This window comes from Octopus sinensis, linkage group LG12 (assembly GCF_006345805.1).
Source record: "Octopus sinensis linkage group LG12, ASM634580v1, whole genome shotgun sequence".
Lineage (NCBI taxonomy): Eukaryota > Metazoa > Mollusca > Cephalopoda > Octopoda > Octopodidae > Octopus > Octopus sinensis.
In genome coordinates this window covers 22799543-22820275 of record NC_043008.1, presented here as the reverse complement: position 1 = coordinate 22820275, position 20733 = coordinate 22799543, and the positions used below count along the sequence as shown (strand labels likewise).

General features: G+C 40.3%; 1 protein-coding gene across 6 annotated transcripts in view; it reads left to right on the top strand.

Annotated features, from left to right (window-relative positions):
- LOC115218040 (probable UDP-sugar transporter protein SLC35A4) overlaps positions 1–20733 on the top strand; it is a 192021-nt gene that overhangs the window by 97749 nt on the left and 73539 nt on the right. Inside the window, exon 2 of one of the 6 annotated variants that reach the window (XM_029787793.2) lies at positions 17574–17692. The exons of the other annotated variants lie outside the window; for them this stretch is intronic. Coding sequence (XP_029643653.1) covers positions 17663–17692 — 30 coding nt within the window. The 5' untranslated portion in view covers positions 17574–17662. The remainder of the gene's footprint in view (positions 1–17573; positions 17693–20733) is intronic. 6 annotated transcript variants of the gene reach the window in all.

Below are 20733 nucleotides of genomic sequence, written 5' to 3'. Positions count from 1 at the left end.
CCACGTACTTAATGTATTAGATTGTATTCTCACTGTACTATATTGTAAATCAAGTACTTATCAAGTACTGCGATCACTTGTAATCTAATAAGCCCTCAACCAATGAAGCTGTGGCTTTGTGACAAAATTAAGAACAGTCAGTTGTGGCTGTGTGATAAGAAGCTTGGTTCCTATCCACATGGTTCTGGGTTCAGTCCCACTGCATAGCACCTTTGGCCAAGTGTCTTCTACTTTGACCCCAGGCTGACCAAAGCTTTGTGAGTTTGGTAGATGGAAACTGAAAGCTTATCACATGCATGCATGCATGTGGTAAGTTACTCTTTACTCATTTACTTGTTTCAGTCATGTGACTGTGGCCATGTTGGAGCAGCGCCTTTAGTCGAGCAAATCGACGCCAGGACTTATTCTTTGTAAGCCTAGTACTTATTCTGTCAGTCTCTTTTGCTGAACTGCTAAGTTACGGGGGACATAAACACACCAGCATAGGTTGTCAAGTGATGTTGGGAGGGGGGGGCACACACACACACACACACACACACATATATTTTCATACACACATATATGTATGTGAAAACACATTCACAAACACACAATTATATATATATATATATATATATATATATATATATATATATATATATGACGGGCTTCTTTCAGTTTCCATCTACCAAATCCACTCACAAGGCTTTGGTCGGCCCGAGGCTGTAGTAGATAGAAGACACTTGCCCAAAGTGCCACGCAGTGGGACTGAACCCCGGAACCGCGTGTTTCATAAGCAAGCTACTTACCACACAGCCACTCCTATGCCTAGTTGTTCAGTTTACGTTCGTAAAATCAAAATGAATTGTTGACAATATCGATAGCTTTGATTTTAGCTTCAGTTGTTTTTTTTTTTTTTTTTTTCCAGTTCTTGTTTATTTTATATCTTTTTTTGAGGCTTAGTTTTAGTTGCTAGTCTGTCTTATGAAAACAAAGATGAAAGCAGTAAGAAATGATAGCTCGATAACCAGTCAGAAATACAGGTTTATGCATGAGAAATAGATAGTTGAGTAAATAGTCATTTCCTCCAATGCGAAGCTACAAATTAATTGTAAATAACAGATAACGATGAAGAGGATCAATAAGGGTGAGTACTGTATCAGATAAGAAACTTTGGTGTATTTTGTTATGGTCCTTTACTTTTTTTTTTTTATTAACATAAACTAAACAATTACCTATTTCTTTACTACCCACAAAGGGCTTGCTTACGAACTACATGGCTCTGGGTTCAGTCCCACTGTGTGGCACCTTGGGCAAGTGTCTTCTATCTACTATAGCCTCGGGCCGACCAAAGCCTTGTGAGTGGATTTGGTAGATGGAAAGAGTTGAAATATAAAAATGGCTTTTGATCACATATCTGTTCTTTCAGTGCCGACCTGGGGCTATACTGCCACAGGCACAGGCAGCGGTGGCACCACCACCACCACCACCACTACCACCATCTAACAAACAAGGACAGACAACAGTTAAGTCGATTATATCGACTCCAGTGCATAACTGGTACTTAATTTATCGACCCCAGTGCATAACTGGTACTTAATTTATCGACCCCGAAAGGATGAAAGGCAAAGTCAACCTCGGCAGAATTTGAACTCAGAACATAAAGACAGATCACCCGGCGTGCTAACAACTCTGCCACCTGTGTGTGTGTCCCTGTAACTTAGCGGTTTGGCAAAAGTGACTGGTAGGATATAAGTGCCAGGCTTCGAAACAAATAGGTGGTAGTGTTGATTCAAGGTGGTGCTCCAGCATGGCCGCGGTCTAATGACTTGAGCAATAAAAGATTAAAAAAAAAGTTTGTTATTTGAACAAGTAAATACCTGTTTTTACTGGATTTGTTTTTGTTAGATAGTGGTGGTGCCACCGCTGCCTGTGCCTGTGGCACTATAGCCCCAGGTCGGCACTAAAAGAACAGATATGTGATCAAAAGCCATTTTTATATTTCAACTCTTTCCATCTACCAAATCCACTCACAAGGCTTTGGTCGGCCCGAGGCTATAGTAGATAGAAGACGCTTGCGCAAGGTGCCACGCACTGGGACTGAACCCGGAGCCATGTGGTTCGAAAGCAAGCCCCTTACCACACAGCCACGACAATATCGATAGCTTTGATTTTAGCTTCAGTTGTTTTTTTTTTTTTTTTGTTTTTTCAGTTCTTGTTTATTTTATATCTTTTTTGAGGCATAGTTTTAGTTTTGCTAGTCTGTTTTATGGAAAGAAAGAAGAATTCCTACAGATACTGACATAACTTATTTAGAACGACATTCTTTAAAAAAAGACAGAACGTGTCATTTCCTAATTTAAGACAAGAGATTTGGCAGCTATTTTTAGCAGGTCAAACAATCACGCAGGCCACCCATCCCTCTGTCTCACAGTGGTAGACAGTTGAGGAGAAGAAGAAGAAAATATGAACTTTAGGCAAGTAATTAAATGTCAGAATGGAGTATGAACATTTCTGAAATACCATGCAGCTCAGAAGGTAGGCAGCATTGCCCAGGAAATAACATAAATAGGACCTCTTGTTCTGAAGCGTTGACATTTCCCCCACTGGCATATGACTGTTTTGTTTAGTTCATTCTGTGACATGCTTTCAAAAATCTGAAAACTATAAAACTTTATCATTAGTGTTCTTTTGTTTTCTTTCTGAATTTAAATCCAACTTGTAATGGGATCAACTTTGCTTTCTTTCATCCTTCTGGGAAATGGGTGGGGGTGGGGGGTGGAGGGCAGCAATTTTTTGTTGTTTGGAATGCGGGGGGGGGGTCTTGGTGAAAGAACTTCAGTCTGGTTTGGACCAGATCTCCAGGTAGATAGGCACTGGGAAGAGGTCATGTCTCTGAAAGGCTGAGTGCAGTGTGCACTACTGCCTTATTTCTTTATTGCCCACAAGGGGCTAAACATAGAGGGGACAAACAAGGATAGACAAAGGAATTAAGTCGATTACATCGACCCCAGTGCGTAACTGGTACTTAATTTATCGACCCAGAAAGGATGAAAGGCAAAGTCGACCTCGGTGGAATTTGAACCCCGAACGTAAAGACAAGCGAAATACCGCTAAGCATTGCACCCGGTGTGCTAATGATTCTGCCAGTACTACTGCCTAGCTGTTGTACCATGTCCAAAGAAACCAGATTTTACTTTTCCAATTCTTATGGAAGGTTCAAGTTCTGCTGGTCAGAAAATTCATCTGCTGCCAACACCCACTTGGTGGTAGTATCGAGATGCTATCCTTGATGATGCAGTGCCACGCTTTGAAGCTGACACACCTGCAGAAATGTTTAAATCACTGAAATGGTGTGAATGACAGCAACAAAAACAAGAGTAAACTTGGTGTGAGTGTCTTTCATGCGACACATTTTTCCGCAGCTCATTGCATTGATGGAGCTGCAGTCATTGATCAAGCATAGACCAAGATTAGGCATTTGGCATCTAGAGTGTAGCCACACGCTCACTGCATTGCATCAGCTACCCAAAACTGTTTGCCGCAAAATAACCCAAGATTTCTATAGGGGACTAGTTGAAGGGACGAGTGATGATGGCCTAGGATTGTCTCTGGGCATTGGCAAGAACAGTTGAGTTGTCTCTTCCAAAGGACCTTCAGATCAAAGTTGAACACTGGGTTCAATGAAATTAACTAGCCCCTCCTCCCCTAATTTCAGGCCTAGTGCCTAGATTAGGAATCATCATCATCATCATCCTCGTCGCCGTTGTTGTTGTTGTTAAGGCAGTGATCTGGCAGAATCTTTAGATCGCTGGATGAAGTGCTTAGCGGTTTTTCGCCTGTTGCTATGTTCTGAGTTCATGTTTTGCCAAGGTTGACTTTGCCTTTCTTCCTTTTAGGGTTGATAAATTAAGTACTAGTGAAACATTGGGGTCGATGTAATCAACTAGTCCCCTCCCTTGTGCCTACAGTAGAAAGGATTATTATTATTATTATTATTATTATTGTTTGATAGTTCCAGAAACCAACAAAACACACAACACCCAAAATAATAATAATAATAATAATAATAATAATAAAAAGTAAAATTATATAACAGCAACTTAATATTTGTCTGTGTCTCTTTGTCTCTCTTCTTTCCTCTCTCCTCTCTTTCCTTTTGCTTTGGCCTGTCCAGTTTTTAACATTTCCCCCATTTACTTTAATTACTGTGCACCAGATCCGAATCATGCTTTTCTGTGGGCATTCCTTTAGATCAGTGGTTCCCAAAGTGGGCAGTAGAAAGTTCCAAAGGAGTGTTGGAAGAAAAGTGGGGTGATAATGGGGTAGTGATTCATGTAAAAACAAGAAAATAATAAGGTTCATTAGGTTAAGTTTTATTTGTAAAATGCAGTTGCTTTGAATTTGCTTCAGAAAGGGGTCTGCATTTGTGATGATTAGTTGGGGTGAGGGCACTAGGAATGTGGCCTGGGTGTCAAGAGGGTGGCAACCCCAAAAACGTTTGGTAACCACTGCTTTAGATTCTAAAGATTGTCTCTTATGACTTGTGTGTGTGTAGTGGGGGGTTTGAAGGTTTAGCTGAAGAATGCAGGTACGACTGACTGGGTAGTTGAAGAGTTCAATTCCACTGTATGGCACTGTGGGAAATGTGTTGTAACATCAGAAGGGTTGATTTGCTACATTGAAACTGCAATCATTTTATTGACTTCAGTTTCAGGTTTTGAAACACATTTCAACACAAACAATCTCTACTTTGTTATATGGGCCTGTGTGCACTTCACCACCATCTCTCTCCTGCTCTCACTTGCACTTTTGATGTTCCCCCTCTCGCTCTCTCTCTCTTTTTCCCTTGCTCTTCCCTCTACCTGGGTAGATATGTATCTCCTCTACAGCAGCACACCTGTTTCTGCCCTCATTCTTGACCACTTTATCTCTTATCTTCTCTTGCTTTTTCCTGCTGGCTAGGTAACTAAATATCCGTTTCTGCCCTCTTTCTTGTACCTCTCTCTCTTCTTCTCACTCGCCTTCTCTTTCTCCCCCCCTCTCTCTGGCCAGGTAACCATGTACCTCTTTTATAGCAAGACACCTATTTCTGTTTCTCTGTCTCACATTTGGAAGGGCACCCAACTCTGAAAACCATGCCAAACTGACCTTACCTGTGCTGGTGCCACACAAAAAAGGCACTCGGTCCACTCTGCAGAATGGTTGGTATTAGGAAGGGTATCCAGCTGTAAAAACCTTGCCAAAACAGACACAGTAACCTAGGATAGTCTTCTATCTGGATGGTATGTATGTGTGTGTTTAAAATAGGCACTTTTTCTTTTCTTTTTCTTTGGCAGTTGGTTTGTTTTGGTTCTGAGGAGGACTACTTTGGGGGAGTAGTTCCCTATAGCCTCAGTCAATCAATCAATTGTTAAGCTCTAATGATGAACATTCAACGGTGGTGCCCCAACATGGCTGCAGCCTTCGGGCTAAAACATTTTTAAGGATTTAAGGATTTATACCCAAATGCATATCTGAAACAGCTGTAAGCCTATAATAAATAAATATATAAATGTATTTAACCCATTATTTCTATCTATTTTATGCATCACTCTGTCAAAGCATACCATCTTAATAATAAAGTAAGACAAGCACCGTTCAAGCGTGGCCAATGCCAGTCCCGCCTGACTGGCACCCGTGCCAGTGGTACATAATAAGCACCATTCAAGTGTGACCAATGCCAGTGCTGCTTGACTGTCACCTGTGCCAGTGACATGTAAAAAGTGCCATTCGAGCATGGCTGTTGCCAGTGCCGCCTGACTGACATCCGTGCTGGTGGCATGTCAAAAGACCATTCTAGCATGACCGATGCCAGTGTCACCTGACTGGCTCCAATGGTACATAAAAAGCACCCACTACACTCTTGGAATGGTTGGTATTTGGAAGGGCATTCAGCTGTAGAAACCTTGCTAAATCAAATTGGAGCCTGGTGCAGCAACCCAGCTTGTCAATTCTCTGTCAAACCATCCAACCCATGCCAGCATGGAAAGCAGATGTTAAACGATGGCAATGATGGTGATGATGATGATGAAAATCCCAAAGGTATATGTACTAATTAAATTTTCTGAAGAAGGATAAAAAAAAATATTCAATATAATAATTATACAAATTTTAGTAATTAGCCTGCTGCCAGGAAACCTATGATACACTGTCTCTCAACTATCTGGAACGTTTGTTAGAAGTAATTACCTAGGTAACGTAATCTAGCTATGTTACCTAGGTAATGTAATCAGCAGTGGAGGTGGCTGGCATATATGATGAGGCTGTAATAAGGAAGACATAATTATTGAACCATTGCATACACATATTAACCATTTCATTAGAAGTTTATAGTTTATGAATTTTGAGGAGAACATAATTATTGAGACATGAAGAATGAGCATTAAAAAGTGTTTTATTTCACTTGAACAATATTTTGAAAGGGAAGGGGAAAAAATGTAAAACCCCTTTGTTGGAAAAACTTTAACCATAGATGTTTTGTAGGACAAAAGGTATGTTGTATTTTGTCCCATGGGAATTTTTGCCAAGAACCCTGAGTTATATGGTATGAGCTGGCAGAAACGTTAGCACGCCGGGCGAAATACTTAACGGTATTTCGCTTGTCGTGACGTTGTGAGTTCAAATTCCGCCGAGGTTGACTTTGCCTTTCATCCTTTCAGGGTCGATAAATTAAGTACCAGTTACGCACTGGGGTCGATGTAATCGACTTAATACCTATGTCTGTCCTTGTTTGTCCCCTCTGTGTTTAGCCCCTTGTGGGTAATAAAGAAATAGGTATTTGTTTTGGAAATAATCCATGTACTTAGCTTTCAAGCATTCGATTATTTCATTTGCATGTTTGGCAGAGATAGTATTTTGTGTCTATAAAGTTCTCCAGAATACAAGTCGATGTAGTTTATAGTGAAAACATGTAGTGTAAACATACAAACACAGTCACTATCTTATCAAATCCTGCTGCATTTCACATGGAGATCTTGGTCCTCCAAAGTTGTCATAGTATATTAAGTGCACAGCTTGGTCTGGAAAATTTAACTTGTATATCAGATAATACGTTATTTTGCTATCCATTTGGCTAAGTGCTCTCATGAAGACTGTTGTTGTATAGCTCTATATTAACCTTTATCTGGTAGACCTTTAATGAAAGGCAGTCCAGCTGTGACCATCATTTTTTGTTTTTTAAGGGCTATGTGCAGCAGTATTATCTAATATCCTCTATATTTAAGCTATGGCTGTGGTGGTGGATTTGTAGAGTCAGTAGAAAGTTGGATAGAATACTTCACTGCTTGTTCCAGCTCTCTGCATTTTGAGTTCAAATCCCATCTAAGTCAACTTTGCCTTTTATCCTTTTAGGTTTGATAAAAAAAAAAAGTCCCAATCTAGGGCATTGGAATGTTAGAACTGTTAAACTTTCTGAGAGGATGCCTTGCACTATACATTCTGACAGCAACAATCACGATGGCACTGGTGCCATACTGTATCAACCCTTACTTGTCCTATGAGCATCATCGGTGACAGGGAGAAGGGAGACCTATATGTATCAGCAGCTGCTAGTTGGTCTGTGCCATTGAGAGGAACTTTCCATGTGCAGAAAACCACAGTGAGTCATGATCAAGCAAGACCCTAGTAAGAGGGTATGATCTGAAGAAGATTCCATTGCTGTTTCTAGCATGCTGGTTGGCCAGATAGAGACTCTCCCTTATTGACTCGTCATGTGATGGTTGTTCAAGATAGTTGTGAATATTGAAGAGTAAATGCATACTCTTTTTTACTTGATTCAGCCATTTGACTGCGGCCATGCTGGAGCACTGCCTTTAGTCAAGTAAATCGACCCCAGGACTTATAGTGGCAGCTTTGGTATCAGCCCTCACATTTTCACCCGTCATGCACTTCTTAAGCCTTTCGAACTAGCCTTTACTTGCCAAAAAGAGTTTTTCATTATAAGTTTCACTTTCCCTTTGCTGCAAATGATCATGGCTTTTCTTGAATTATCATCGTATTTATTGGCACTTTACACTGATTCTAATCCTTCATCCATACATTCAAGAGTTGTTCCATTTTAAGCATTACATTACATCTGTGGGGAAAATAGGGTCTGCGCAGTTAGCTGAGTAGTTTCTTGGGCACTTGACATCAATTTCTCTCCGTTGTTACATATTGTTCCCACTGTAGATATTGTAAAAATCACTGAGGCAATGACTAGTGACCGGGACCTCTGGAAATATGCTGTGCTGCGGAAGACTCGGCAAGCACAAGTTTGACCATAACCTTGTGGCCTATGCTAGGGGTGTTACCAGTCCACTTATGATGATGAATATCATGGCTGTATAGCTTAGTTTTACTTCTGCATCAAGTCTTTTTAAAACATCAAGTTCAATATCCAATGTAATCCCTTTGTGGTTCCTTTTCGTGCTATTACTTTTTGGTTTACTTGATAGCTTCTTTCCAGGCGTCTTAAATTGAAAGGCAAATCCAACAGCAATGGTGATTAATTATCCACAACAAATATGTAATAAAAATATTGACCTAGGAAAGATTTGCTTTGTGAGAACAGAAAATTGTTTTATTCTCATTGATGTAAAATAATGAAAATGAGATGAAAAGGTGACGGACTGAGGAAGAGAAAGTTCTGTATGATAACAGTTAGATTAACCCTTTAGCATTTAAACTGGCCATATCTGGTCTCTCACACCAACCCTACAATATTGTTTTAAAAATTAACAGCTACCACATCAAAATCTCATAGTTATAAGATAATGCATGATTAGCTCAAAACAATGTGGATAAAGAAGCATTAATTTTGGCAGAATAATGCGAACACTAAAGGGTTAAGGGGCACCTGATTTTAAAGGCAATTCACCCCTTGCATATCTGATGACAAATACACACATACACACTCATACACAAACATACACACACATGCATACACACACACACACTGGCATACAGCTTGTGGTCAGTTGAATTGGAAAGTTGGTGGGTTGATAGTAGGGCTGATGTGCATTGCATTGATTTAGATGGTAGTAATGGTTGATTTTTATTACCCACAAGGGGTGAACAAAGAGGGGACAACACAATCTGATTTTGGGGTCAGATTAGCGGATGATTTTACATATATGATGAATTAAAAATTTTAATACAATAAAATCGAAAAATCGGATGATAGGACAGACCGGAAGACGTTACGGATGGAGTGGGGGGACGGGTTTAGCTCGGATCCCACGAGCCCCGCCTCGCCACTGATACCTTGGTTTCAACCTGTCCCACATTTATGTGTTACCATTCATACGCAACGTGGCTGTTTAGTCTCAAGTCAGTCCTCATAGACCTAAGATCAAAGACATCTCATTTAACTTTTAAAATATGCCAGGACTCCACTTTATATGTTTTTATTCAAAATAGACTATATACTACTGTGGGATGTTAATGTTGATGACAGAAGCATACACTTGCACATTTATATATATATACTGCTGCTGAGACTCCTTCGGTCATGACTGACCCTGGGATTGCACCTAGAAAGTTACCCTCCCTGGCACAAATCTGGGCAATGATGTTTATGGAAGACCAGCAGTCGGCCATGCATATCGGCCTCCTCTCTCCATGCCACTAGTGTTATCCAAGGGAAAGGCAAGGGCCGATACGGCTTGGCACATGTGACATCGCGACTCATTTCTACAGCTGAGTGAACAGGAGTAACGTGAAATGAAGTGTCTTGCTCAAGAACACAACACGCAGCCCGGTCCGGGATTCAAACTCACAACTTCACAATTGTAAGCTCAATGCTTTAACCACTGAACCATGCACCTTCACACATATCTATATATCTATATATATATATATATATATATATAATATATATATATATATATATATATATATATATATATATTGCCATCTACCCAGGCACCAGTGCCGGTGGCATGTAAAAAGCACCATCCATATGTGGCCAATGCCAGCGCTGCCTTGACTGGCTTCCGTGTCGGTGGCATGTAAAAACCACCAACCGATCATGGCTGTTGCCAGCCTCCCCTGGTACCTGTGCCGGTGGCACATAAAAATCACCCACTACACTCAAGGAGTGGTTGGTGTTAGGAAGGGCATCCAGTTGTAGAAACACTGCCAGATCAGACTGGAGCCTGGTGCAGCCCCCTGGCTTCCCAGACCCCGGTTGAACCATCCAACCCTACATGGAAAACAGTCATTAAACGATGATGATGATGATATATAATATACATACATACATACATACGCACACTCCACATTATGCACATTACAAATAGATGTATGCATGAATGTTTATAATGTGATGATAACTTTTCAAATTGTTAGCTTTATTCATTAGTCTTAACTAAAATGTAGTTGGCCATTGAGTTGGGAAGCAACTATACTTTCATAAATTGCTAACAATTCAAAACTATGCAATACAAGTTTCTTTAAGGGTGAAATTACTGGCTTTCCTGAAACTGGTTGTACCTTATAACTTCCATAGGTGCGAAGTCTTGTAACTTGAGGTAGGCACAGCACAGGAGGGTTGAAGTTACCTGTAGCTACTACCAGGCCTGATGTATAAAATTATGTTATTGTTTGTTTAATAGTATATCCTGTTGCTGCTTTGCTGTAATGATAATTATGTTGGTAGTGTGTGTGTGTGTGTGTGTGTGTATGGTGTGTGCGCGCATGTGTGCAGACTAAAATAGTTTCCTGTTGGAAATCATAGCTGTGATTTTGATGACTGCCCCCAAGGATATTACCTGTAGTATCTGAGTCAAGTTGAATAGGTTCAACACAGAATCAAAACCCTGGTCATACAAAGGCTTGTCATGATCTTCAATCCACCCCATCCACCCCCAATTTTCCCTCTACAACAATGTAAAGTGATGTGAAAGGTGAGAGATGAGCTGACTAATAATAATGATAGTAATAATAATAATAATAATAAATTGGATTGTAGTTTTATTTGGTGGTAAGAAGTCTTGTTTAGTAGTCTTAAAGGCCGACTAAATTAAAATTTGTCCTTTGTGGTGCACCGGAGCACTGTATACAATAATTTCCATAATATTATTATTATTATTATTATTATTATTATTATTATTGTTACTGAGGTGTCAGATTTATAGGTTGTGGGACAGAATGCTGACTTTATATCTTGGCTGACAGATTATGAAAAATAGAGCATCTCCTTTGAAATGAAAAAAATAAAATAGTTTTGAGTTCATGCTAAAATCTGCAAAAATGTTCAGGTTCTGTGGATAGGGTGTTAGGTAAACATCTGACAACAAAAAAACGAAGGTTAAATTAAAGCAAACAGACTACAGTTTAACTAAAAGTATGCATAAATGGAAAGCAAATATACGTAATTTATTTACAACCAGATTTTAATGTAATATTTTTTTCCTTGATTTTAAAAAAGCTGCTATTTTCACATGGAATTAGATTATTTTAGTATGCTGTAGAATTTATTTGTCTAACACCAATGTAAACAAATAGCAAATTCTGGTTCTGACCGAAATCAATAAATTTTGGAGGAAAACACACACACACACACAGTAGCTTTTCCTCTACATGTATTATTCTGTAATAGCATCAGCCGCAGCAAGCTTGCTAGCTTTCCTTAATTGCTACTTTTACTGGCTAGCTGGCTACCTAACAGTGCTGTCATTGAAATTTACTAATTTAAAGCCTTTCGCTCTGAGACAGTGGGCAAAAATATACTACCTTTGTGCGTGCGTGCACACCTTGTATGCTCAAAATAGCAACCAGGTATCCACACAAGCCTAAGTTCATTTGTGTCTTTGAAACATGACCACTCTATGGAATATTTAGAGGAATTCAGTGGAGTTGATTGACTTGTTGAAAATTAGCAGCAAAATTGTCCCCAAAATAATAATAATTTCAAATTTTTTTTCCCACAAGGGCAGCTTGGGTGAGGTGGTGACCGGTCAATGCAATTGACCCCAGTGTTCAACTGGTACTTATTTTATCGACCCTGGCGGAATTTGAACTCAGAACATAGTGACAGATGAAATACCTATTTCTTTACTACCCACAAGGGGCTAAACACAGAAGGGACAAACAAGGACAGACAACCGGATTATGTTGACCCCAGTGCGTAACTGGTACTTATTTAATCGACCCCAAAAGGATGAAAAGCAAAGTCGACCTCGGCGGTATTTGAACTCAAAACGTAGTGGCAGACGAAATACTGCTAAGCATTTTGCCTGGCGTTATGACAATTCTGCCAGCACGCCACCTTATTATCCTTAAAATAATAATAACCATTATAATCTTTAGATTAAGTAAATAAGTCACATGTATGAGAGAGAGAGGGTGGGGAGAGTGCTGTTCTAGAATTCTTTGACCTGCCTCTCTGTAGTCATCATCTTCTTCAACCAACTCTCTGTCATCTCTAAAATTCAAACTGCATGTACATAGGTGTGTAATGTAACTATAGCCTTCCAGCACTGTTTGATCTAATGGTTTCTTGTAGAAACTCCACCACCAACTAACTATAAATTAAAAGCTACACAAGGCAAAAAGAAAGCCATTTTATGTAGTTGCACAATTTGAACCATTTCAGATGTTCTTTTCTACTCTGGGCACAAGGCCCAAAATTTGGGGAGGTGGCCAGTTGATTAGATCAACCCCAGTATGCAACTGGTACTTAATTTATCAATTCTGAAAGGATGAAAGGCAAAGTCGACCTCAGTGGACTTTACATCACAAATATAGTCAGCCACTGAGAGGGTGATTACACAGATACTTGAAAGATAATAAAGTTGAGTACCAGGTTTAATAGATTGTTTTCTATCATTGGTAGTATTTTGTATATATCTAAGGCACATAATACTAGAAGTGGCAGTTCCATAGCTTGAATAGTTACTAAAAATCTGGTTTAACATATCAAATGAGGGTGGAAGAGAAATGGGTGTGCTTATCACAAGTAAAGCAGGTGTTCAAATGCATTTTAAATGAATCATTACATAATCTGTACAGTTCACTTCCACTTTAGAATTTCGATTACATGGTTCACTTAACGCAGAGGTTCTCAACCATTTTTTTGTCTATGGGTCAAAAGGCTTGCTCTTCTTTCTGTAGAAGAAAAAATTCAAATCAGACCATGTTAACACCAAAAATTATCTACATCAAAAAGGTGCTTTTTTTCTATGAAAATCCCTATTTTTCACGATGTTTTGACTGCTGTGTCGTCATTTTTCGGTGTATTTCAACCAGAAAAATGTTCACTTAAAGAGAATAACAAGCTACATAATGCGAAATTTTTACTTTTCAAAAATTCCAATTCTAAAGGGTCGAAAAGAAAACAAGCCCGAGCAACGCTGGGCTATACTGCTAGTAATAATAATAAATGGCAAGTTAGTGAATTTGTTACTTTAACTCCTACAAGACTATCCAACAGACCTTGATGAAGCTTAGCATGTGTGGGGGGCTTATTACCCATGTGGTGGCTTATGCACTTGGAATTTTTTAAAAATCGACTTTTAATCAACATTGATTTTTTAAATATCATAAAATTTTGGCATTTTTCCCACTAGCCACCGTGACATCTATTTGACGAAAAATGTTTCATGGTATAAACAGACAGCTTATTAACAGTAATCTATTCAGTATTTACTAATTCTTCATATCAATACGAATTGTTTTGATTTGCTAAAACTTAGTGTTTCAATTTGTTGTTTTAATTCCCCCAGCGTTTCAGGTTTCAAATAGGTAAGTGCATTTTATTTCTCAAACCCAATTTAGGCATTTTGTGCACTAGCTGCCATGACGTCGATTTCACGAAATCTACCCTAAAGCGTAAAATTTCACCATTTTACACCCATGCACAAAAATAACAATGAGACAGATTCGCTATCAGACTCAGCTCATTTTTTTTTTTTGTCAAATTGGTCCTACTCGTTAATATAGATTTAAAATTTTTGAAAAATGTCGAAATTTGACAAAAAAATGTTTCATGGCTATAAGGAGACCTCTTATTAACGGTATGGCTCAGTGGTTAGAGCGTAGAGCTTACAATCGTGAGGTTGTGAGTTCGATTCCCGGACCGGGCTGCGTGTTGTGTTCTTGAGCAAGACACTTTATTTCACGTTGCTCCAGTTCACTCAGCTGTAGAAATGAGTTGCGACATCACTAGTACCAAGCTGTATTGGCCCCTTTGCCTTTCCCTCGGATAACATCGGTGGTGCAGAGAGGGGAGGCTGGTATGCATGGGCGACTGCTGGCCTTCCATAAATAATCTTGCCCGGACTTGTACCTGGGAGGGTAACATTCTAGGTGCAATCCTATGGTCATTCATGACCGAAGGGGGTTTCCCCAATTTAGCATTGCTTTGATTTGCTAAAACTTGTTATTTCAATTCATTGTCTTAATTCCTTAGCGTTTCAGATTTTAAATAGGGAAGTGCACTTTATTTCTCAAGCATTTTCAATTCAGGATTTCCTGCATAGATATACTTACTTACAATCCAACTCCATTTATACATACTACTTACATACAAGTTTTAACTTCTCAGTATACCTCCTCACCTCCTCTTAACTTGCGAATACTTTGGAGTTCAGATTTACGTTAAGTTAACCTTAAACTCTTATAGAAGGTCCAGGATCTTATATCAGTCTTTTCATCATCATTTAACATCCATTTTCCATGCTAGCATGGGTTGGACGGTTCAACTGGGGTCTGGGAAGCCCGAAGGCTGCGCCAGGCCCAGTCTGATCTGGCAGTGTTTCTATGGCTGGATGCCCTTCCTAATGCCAACCACTCCGTGAGTGTAGTGGGTGCTTTTTACGTGCCACCTGCACAGGTGCAAGACGAGGCTGGCAAACGGCCACGATTGGATGGTGCTTTTTACGTGCCACCGGCACGGAGGCCAGTCGGGGCGGCGCATGTGAGCCTCAACTTACTTAAAAAATCAGGACTTCTTATCCACCATATTACTCATGCAAAAGGGATTTTAGTCCTCAACACATAACATGTGGTTTTAGCACCCTAACTTGGGTGGATTTCGTACACGGAAACTGAAAGAAGACTGTCGTATATATGTGTATATTTCTCTGTGTGTGTGTCTGTGTTTGTACCCTCCCCACCATCATTCCTTGACTACAAATGTTGTTGTGTTTACGTTCCCATAACTTAGTGGTTCGGCAAAAGACACTGATAAAAAAAAGTACTAGGCTTTCAAAGAATAAATCCTGTGGTTGATTTGTTCAACCGGTGGCAGTGCCCCAGCATGGCCACTGTCACATTGACTGAAACAAGTAAAACAATAAAAAAAACTTAGCCATTTTAAGCCCGAGCAAGGCCGGGTATCTCTCTGCTAGTGTATGTGTGTGTGTGTATGTATGTGTGCGTGTGTGTGTGTATGTATTAGTGTGTCTGTTTACCCCTCCACCATCACTTGACAACTGATATTGGTGTGTTTACCTCCCCGTCACTTAGTGGTTCAGCAAAAGAAACCGATAGAATAAGTACTGGGTTTACAAAGAACAAGTGCTGGGGTTTGATTTGTTCGACTAAAGGCGGTGCTCCAGCATGTCCACAGTCAAATGACTGAAACAACTAAAAAAATTATAAAAAATAAAAAAATATATATCTTTCAGGTTGTATCGATTATGATTATGCTGGAATTTAATGTGGAAGGAAAAAATGGTAGACATACACACATATATTCTGATGCATATCACAATTTTTTCAGATGGCCTCCGTGCCGGTGGCATGTAAAAAGCACCCACTACACTCACGGAGTGGTTGGCCTTAGGAAGGGCATCTAGCTGTAGAAACACTGCCAGATCATATTGGGCCTGGTGCAGCCTCCTGGCTTCCCAGACCCCAGTAGAACCGTCCAACCCATGCTAGCATGGAAAGCGGACGTTAAACGATGATGATGATGATGATGACTTTCATCATCATCATCATCATTTAATATCCATTTTCCTTACTGGTATGGGTTGGGCAGTTAGACAAAAGCTGACCAGCTGAAGAACTATCTGAACCCTATGTCTGTTTTGGATTGGTTTCTATGGCTAGGTGCCCTTTCTAACGCCAACCACTTCACAGAGTGTACTGGTTGCTTTTATGCAGCACCAGTGTGAGCACTTTTACGTGAAACCAGTATGAGTGCTTTTTACATGGCACCAGCACCCATGGGTCCACAAGATTAGGAAGCTGTCCAAGAATTTTGGACCTGGAGATCTCCATTTCCAGCGACTTCGAGGGCCACCTCCCAGTGGTGTCGGGCGTCAACGAAGAGCCCTCGACCACGATAAGATGACCAAAGTTTTTTTTTTTTCCAAGGTTTTTTTTTTTTCCAAGGTCTGGGGTCTCCCACCCCTAAGCCTTAGCCCATCACCTAATCACCCTTACCTGTCTTGTTGCTTAACAACAACAAGATTAGGAATGCTCAGATGAGGAGGGATATAGGGGATATGCTTGTGTGCAAGGACAACCATGATATCACTCAGCGTGACATATCTTCTCAAGCACAGCAAGCCACCAGGTGTCTCAGTCTCTGACCATACCAGCACAGTTTGGTTACAGTCATCACATGATCATACCATCACATATGTGATGTGTATCAGTATGTATATGTGTGCACCCACCAATTTTTGTTTCACTTATTAAATTTTGATATAATTGTAATCTACACCATCTGAAAGGCGTTTGTAGAAAATTTCACTCAAAAATACTCCTATTTATAGGCACAGAAGTGGTTGTGTGGTAAGTAGCTTGCTTACCAACCTCATGGTTCCAGGTTCAGTCCCACTGCGTGGCACCTTGGGCAAGTGTCTTCTACTATAGCCTCGGGCCAACCAAAGCCTTGTGAGTGGATTTGGTAGACGGAAACTGAAAGACTCCCGTCGTATATATGTATATATATATGTTTGTGTGTCTGTGTTTGGTCCCTCCAACATCGCTTGACAACCGATGCTGGTGTGTTTACGTCCCTGTAATTTAGCGGTTCGGCAAAAGAGACCGATAGAATAAGTACTAGGCTTCCAAAGAATAAGTCCTGGAGTTGATTTGCTCGACTAAAAGGCAGTGCTCCAGCATGACCGCAGTCAAATGACTGACACAAGTAAAAGAGTATTTCTGAAAGTTTTGAGGAAACAAATCTGACTTCTGTGAATTTTCCAAAACTCCTACGCCCACCTCAAAAAATTGTTTCCACTACAGATTCCAGTATAATTGGAATCTACACCATCTAAAGTGACTTTGTAGAAAATTTCAAAAACAAAAAAAAACAACAAAAAAACATTTTTTCTGTAATTTATGAGGAAACAAAGTTTGCGGGGCATATTTATGTAAGTATGCCTTTATAACACTCACTTTCTTAGCTTTGCTTTTCCACACTCCTAAAGACTCCCTCTCCCCTCTCTGCTTCAACCCTCCCTCTAGTCCACCTCTCTCTCCCTCTCACCCCTCCCTCTCACCCACCTCTCTCTTTCTTACTCTCCTCCTCCTGCCTTACTGCCTTGTTCTCATTTCTCTATTTTTTTCTCTTTCAAAACTCATATGTGCATGAGCGAGTGTGTATGTGTGAGTGTCTGTGTGTGTGTGTGCATTTGTCTAGTGTCTTAAAAATATAAATCTTAGTTCTCTAAAGTGAAGAGACTATTTTCCTTGTTTTCTTATGGCTAACATGTCAAGCAGTGAAGCTAAAGTAAGCTTTTCATTTATCATTGTTGTTGTTATTGATATTATTATCATCACCATTGTTTTGTTTTGTCTTTACACACACACACACACACACACACTTCATTGTCTATGTATTGTGATGTAATACATTATATTAATTAAGCCATATTTTGTTGTTTAATTTGAGGACACATCTATGATCTCAAACACATTCTAGTTATGACTACTGGTCCTTTTTCTTTGGGGTGGGGGACACAATAATACCCAGAAATAACTATGACAGTGGAATAAAATTAAAAATTTCTGCATAGGTACACTCTCCTTGGAAGTCAGCGGTTTCACCAGTTGTGCCTTTCATCTTTTTGAAGATGGTAGATTTAGCTGTTATTTCTAGCAAATCAAGCAGCCTTAAATTTGTTTTCTCTCATTGGTTCAAATCTTGTTCTGTATATTATCTGTTTCTCCCCTCCCTTGTTTCTCGTTTTTTGTAACCAGCAAATATTGTATGCTTATGCTTACTTTAATAAATTCAGTTTGAACCGTTTATACAGTATAGTGGAGGCGCGTGGCTTAGTGGTTAGTGTGTCGAACTCATGATTTTAAGATTGTGATTTCAGTTCCTGGACTGGGTGATTCATTGTGTTCTTGAGCAAAACACTTCATTTCGTTTTGCGCCAGTCTACTCAGCTGGCAGAAATGAACAATACTGCGACGGACCGGTGTCCCATCCAGGTGGGGAATATATACGCCACAGAAACGGGGAAACTGGCCCTCATTAGGCTGGCATGGCTCAAGAAGGAAACATTGTCTTATTTATATGGTAGACTCAATTTGTACTTGGTTAATTAACACTCACTAGTCATTCTCTCGTTACCCATTCTAGTCTTCTCGCAAAAACAAAAAAAGAATAAAAGAATAAAAGAATAAAATAGGCGCAGGAGTGGCTGTGTGGTAAGTAGCTTGCTAACCAACCACATGGTTCCGGGTTCAGTCCCACTGCGTGGCATCTTGGGCAAGTGTCTTCTGCTATAGCCCCAGGCCGACCAGTGCCTTGTGAGTGGATTTGGTAGACGGAAACTGAAAGAAGCCTGTCGTATATATGTATTCTACATCTTACTGACAAAACACTGACTCGAAAAATGACCAGCTAAGCGAATTTAACTTACAACCTGTCATTCATATTCATTTTTTAAGCGTTGATTCGTAACTCTAAATCCCGTTTCTCTATTATTTATTTCGCCATCTTGTATGCATGGCTTCCTGTCTGTCATGCATTTTAAATTCCTCCTTTAATTTCAGTGTCATCCCGTTGTTATTCCATCCCCAGAATTCACTACAATATTCTCTCTCTCTCCTATTTATATTATGTTTTAATCGAACCCCGAAGTTTCTAGATGTTCAGTAATTTCTGTCACAGAAAATTCCCTACGTATTAACTTAAAACCTGTTGTTCCTTCGTCGTTATTCCTTTCCCCAAAGATACCCTAAATTCCCTACGAAATATTTTCTCTCTCTCTTATTTATATTACGTTCTTCTCGAACCCCGAAGTTCCTAGATGTTCAGTAATTTCTGTTGCAGAAAATTCCCTACGTATTAACTTAAAACCTGTTGTTCCTTCGTCGTTATTCCTTTCCCCAAAGATACCCTAAATTCCCTACGAAATTTTTTCTCTCTCTCTTATTTATATTACGTTCTTCTCGAACCCCGAAGTTCCTAGATGTTCAGTAATTTCTGTTGCAGAAAATTCCCTACGTATTAACTTAAAACCTGTTGTTCCTTCGAGGTGACCCCACCCTCCACCATCCACCAGAACCGGAACCGGAAGTTTCTGTTTTCTATCTTTCTTGACCCCCCCCCCGCACCCCTATGTAGGGTTTATTGTGATCATATAGCGCAAAAACTGTGAAATTTATGCAGGTTGTAGTCTAGAGTCTCAGTATGATATCTGGCAAATGCAAGCTTTCTTTTCAGGTACATAACACTGCTGTCCCTCATCCCAGGGTCTCAGAGGCCCACACCTCCCACACCCTCAACGTTGGCACATTGAAAGGTAGGTCTGGCGAGATAGTCGAGATGCTTGAACGGAGACGTGTTGATGTATGTTGTATGCAAGAAATAAGGTGGAGAGGAGGATCTGCTAGGGTCCTCACAGGCAAGGAACACAGGTACAAGATTTTCTGGGCAGGGAACACTGACGGGGTTGATGGCGTGGGTATACTTATCGCTGAGAAATGGATAGATAGAGTAATTGAGGTAATCAGAGTAAGTGACAGAATACTTAAGATTAGAATAGTGCTTCATAATAGATTAGCAACCATTATATCGGCCTATGCCCCTCAGCCAGGGCTACCCGATGGACAGAAAGACAGTTTTCGACGAACGACAGGGACCTTCTCTTTGTGGCTGGTGATTTCAATGGGCATGTTGGACGACATGCTGGGGGCTTCCATGGCGTACATGGAGGCTACGGTTATGGTTCCCGCAACGAGGAGGGAACCAGACTGCTGGAGTTCTGCGATGCGAATAGTCTTATGGTCTGCAACACTAACTTCAGGAAACCAACAAGCCCCCTGGTCACCTACCGATCGGGCCGGCATACTAGCCAAATCGACTACATCCTTGCCAGAAAAAGGGAAAGATGGCTGCTTATAAATGCCAAAACCTTCCCAGGCGAAGAGAATGCACCCCACAACATAGACTGGTAGTTAGTGACTTTAGGATCAGGACTAAGAGGGCGACTAGAAGACGACCAACATGGAGAAGAAGGGTCTGGAAGCTTAAAGCCCCTGCGAATGGACAGAGATTTAGAGATATGTTACTTGAAGCCTTTGACGAAGTGGAAGGGGGTATAGCTACACATGGGGTAGAAGACAACTGGACGTTTCTGAGGGACAACCTGCTGAAAGCCGCTGACCAGATCTGTGGCTGGTGCAAAGTCCCTTAAGACCCAAAATAACGTGGTGGTGGAACAATATTGTTGACAGGGCTATTAGACAAAAGAAACAGGCTTGGAAGGCCTGGAAGAACGTGGTGGTAGCAGGGAAGGGTATCAGACTGCCAGAAGG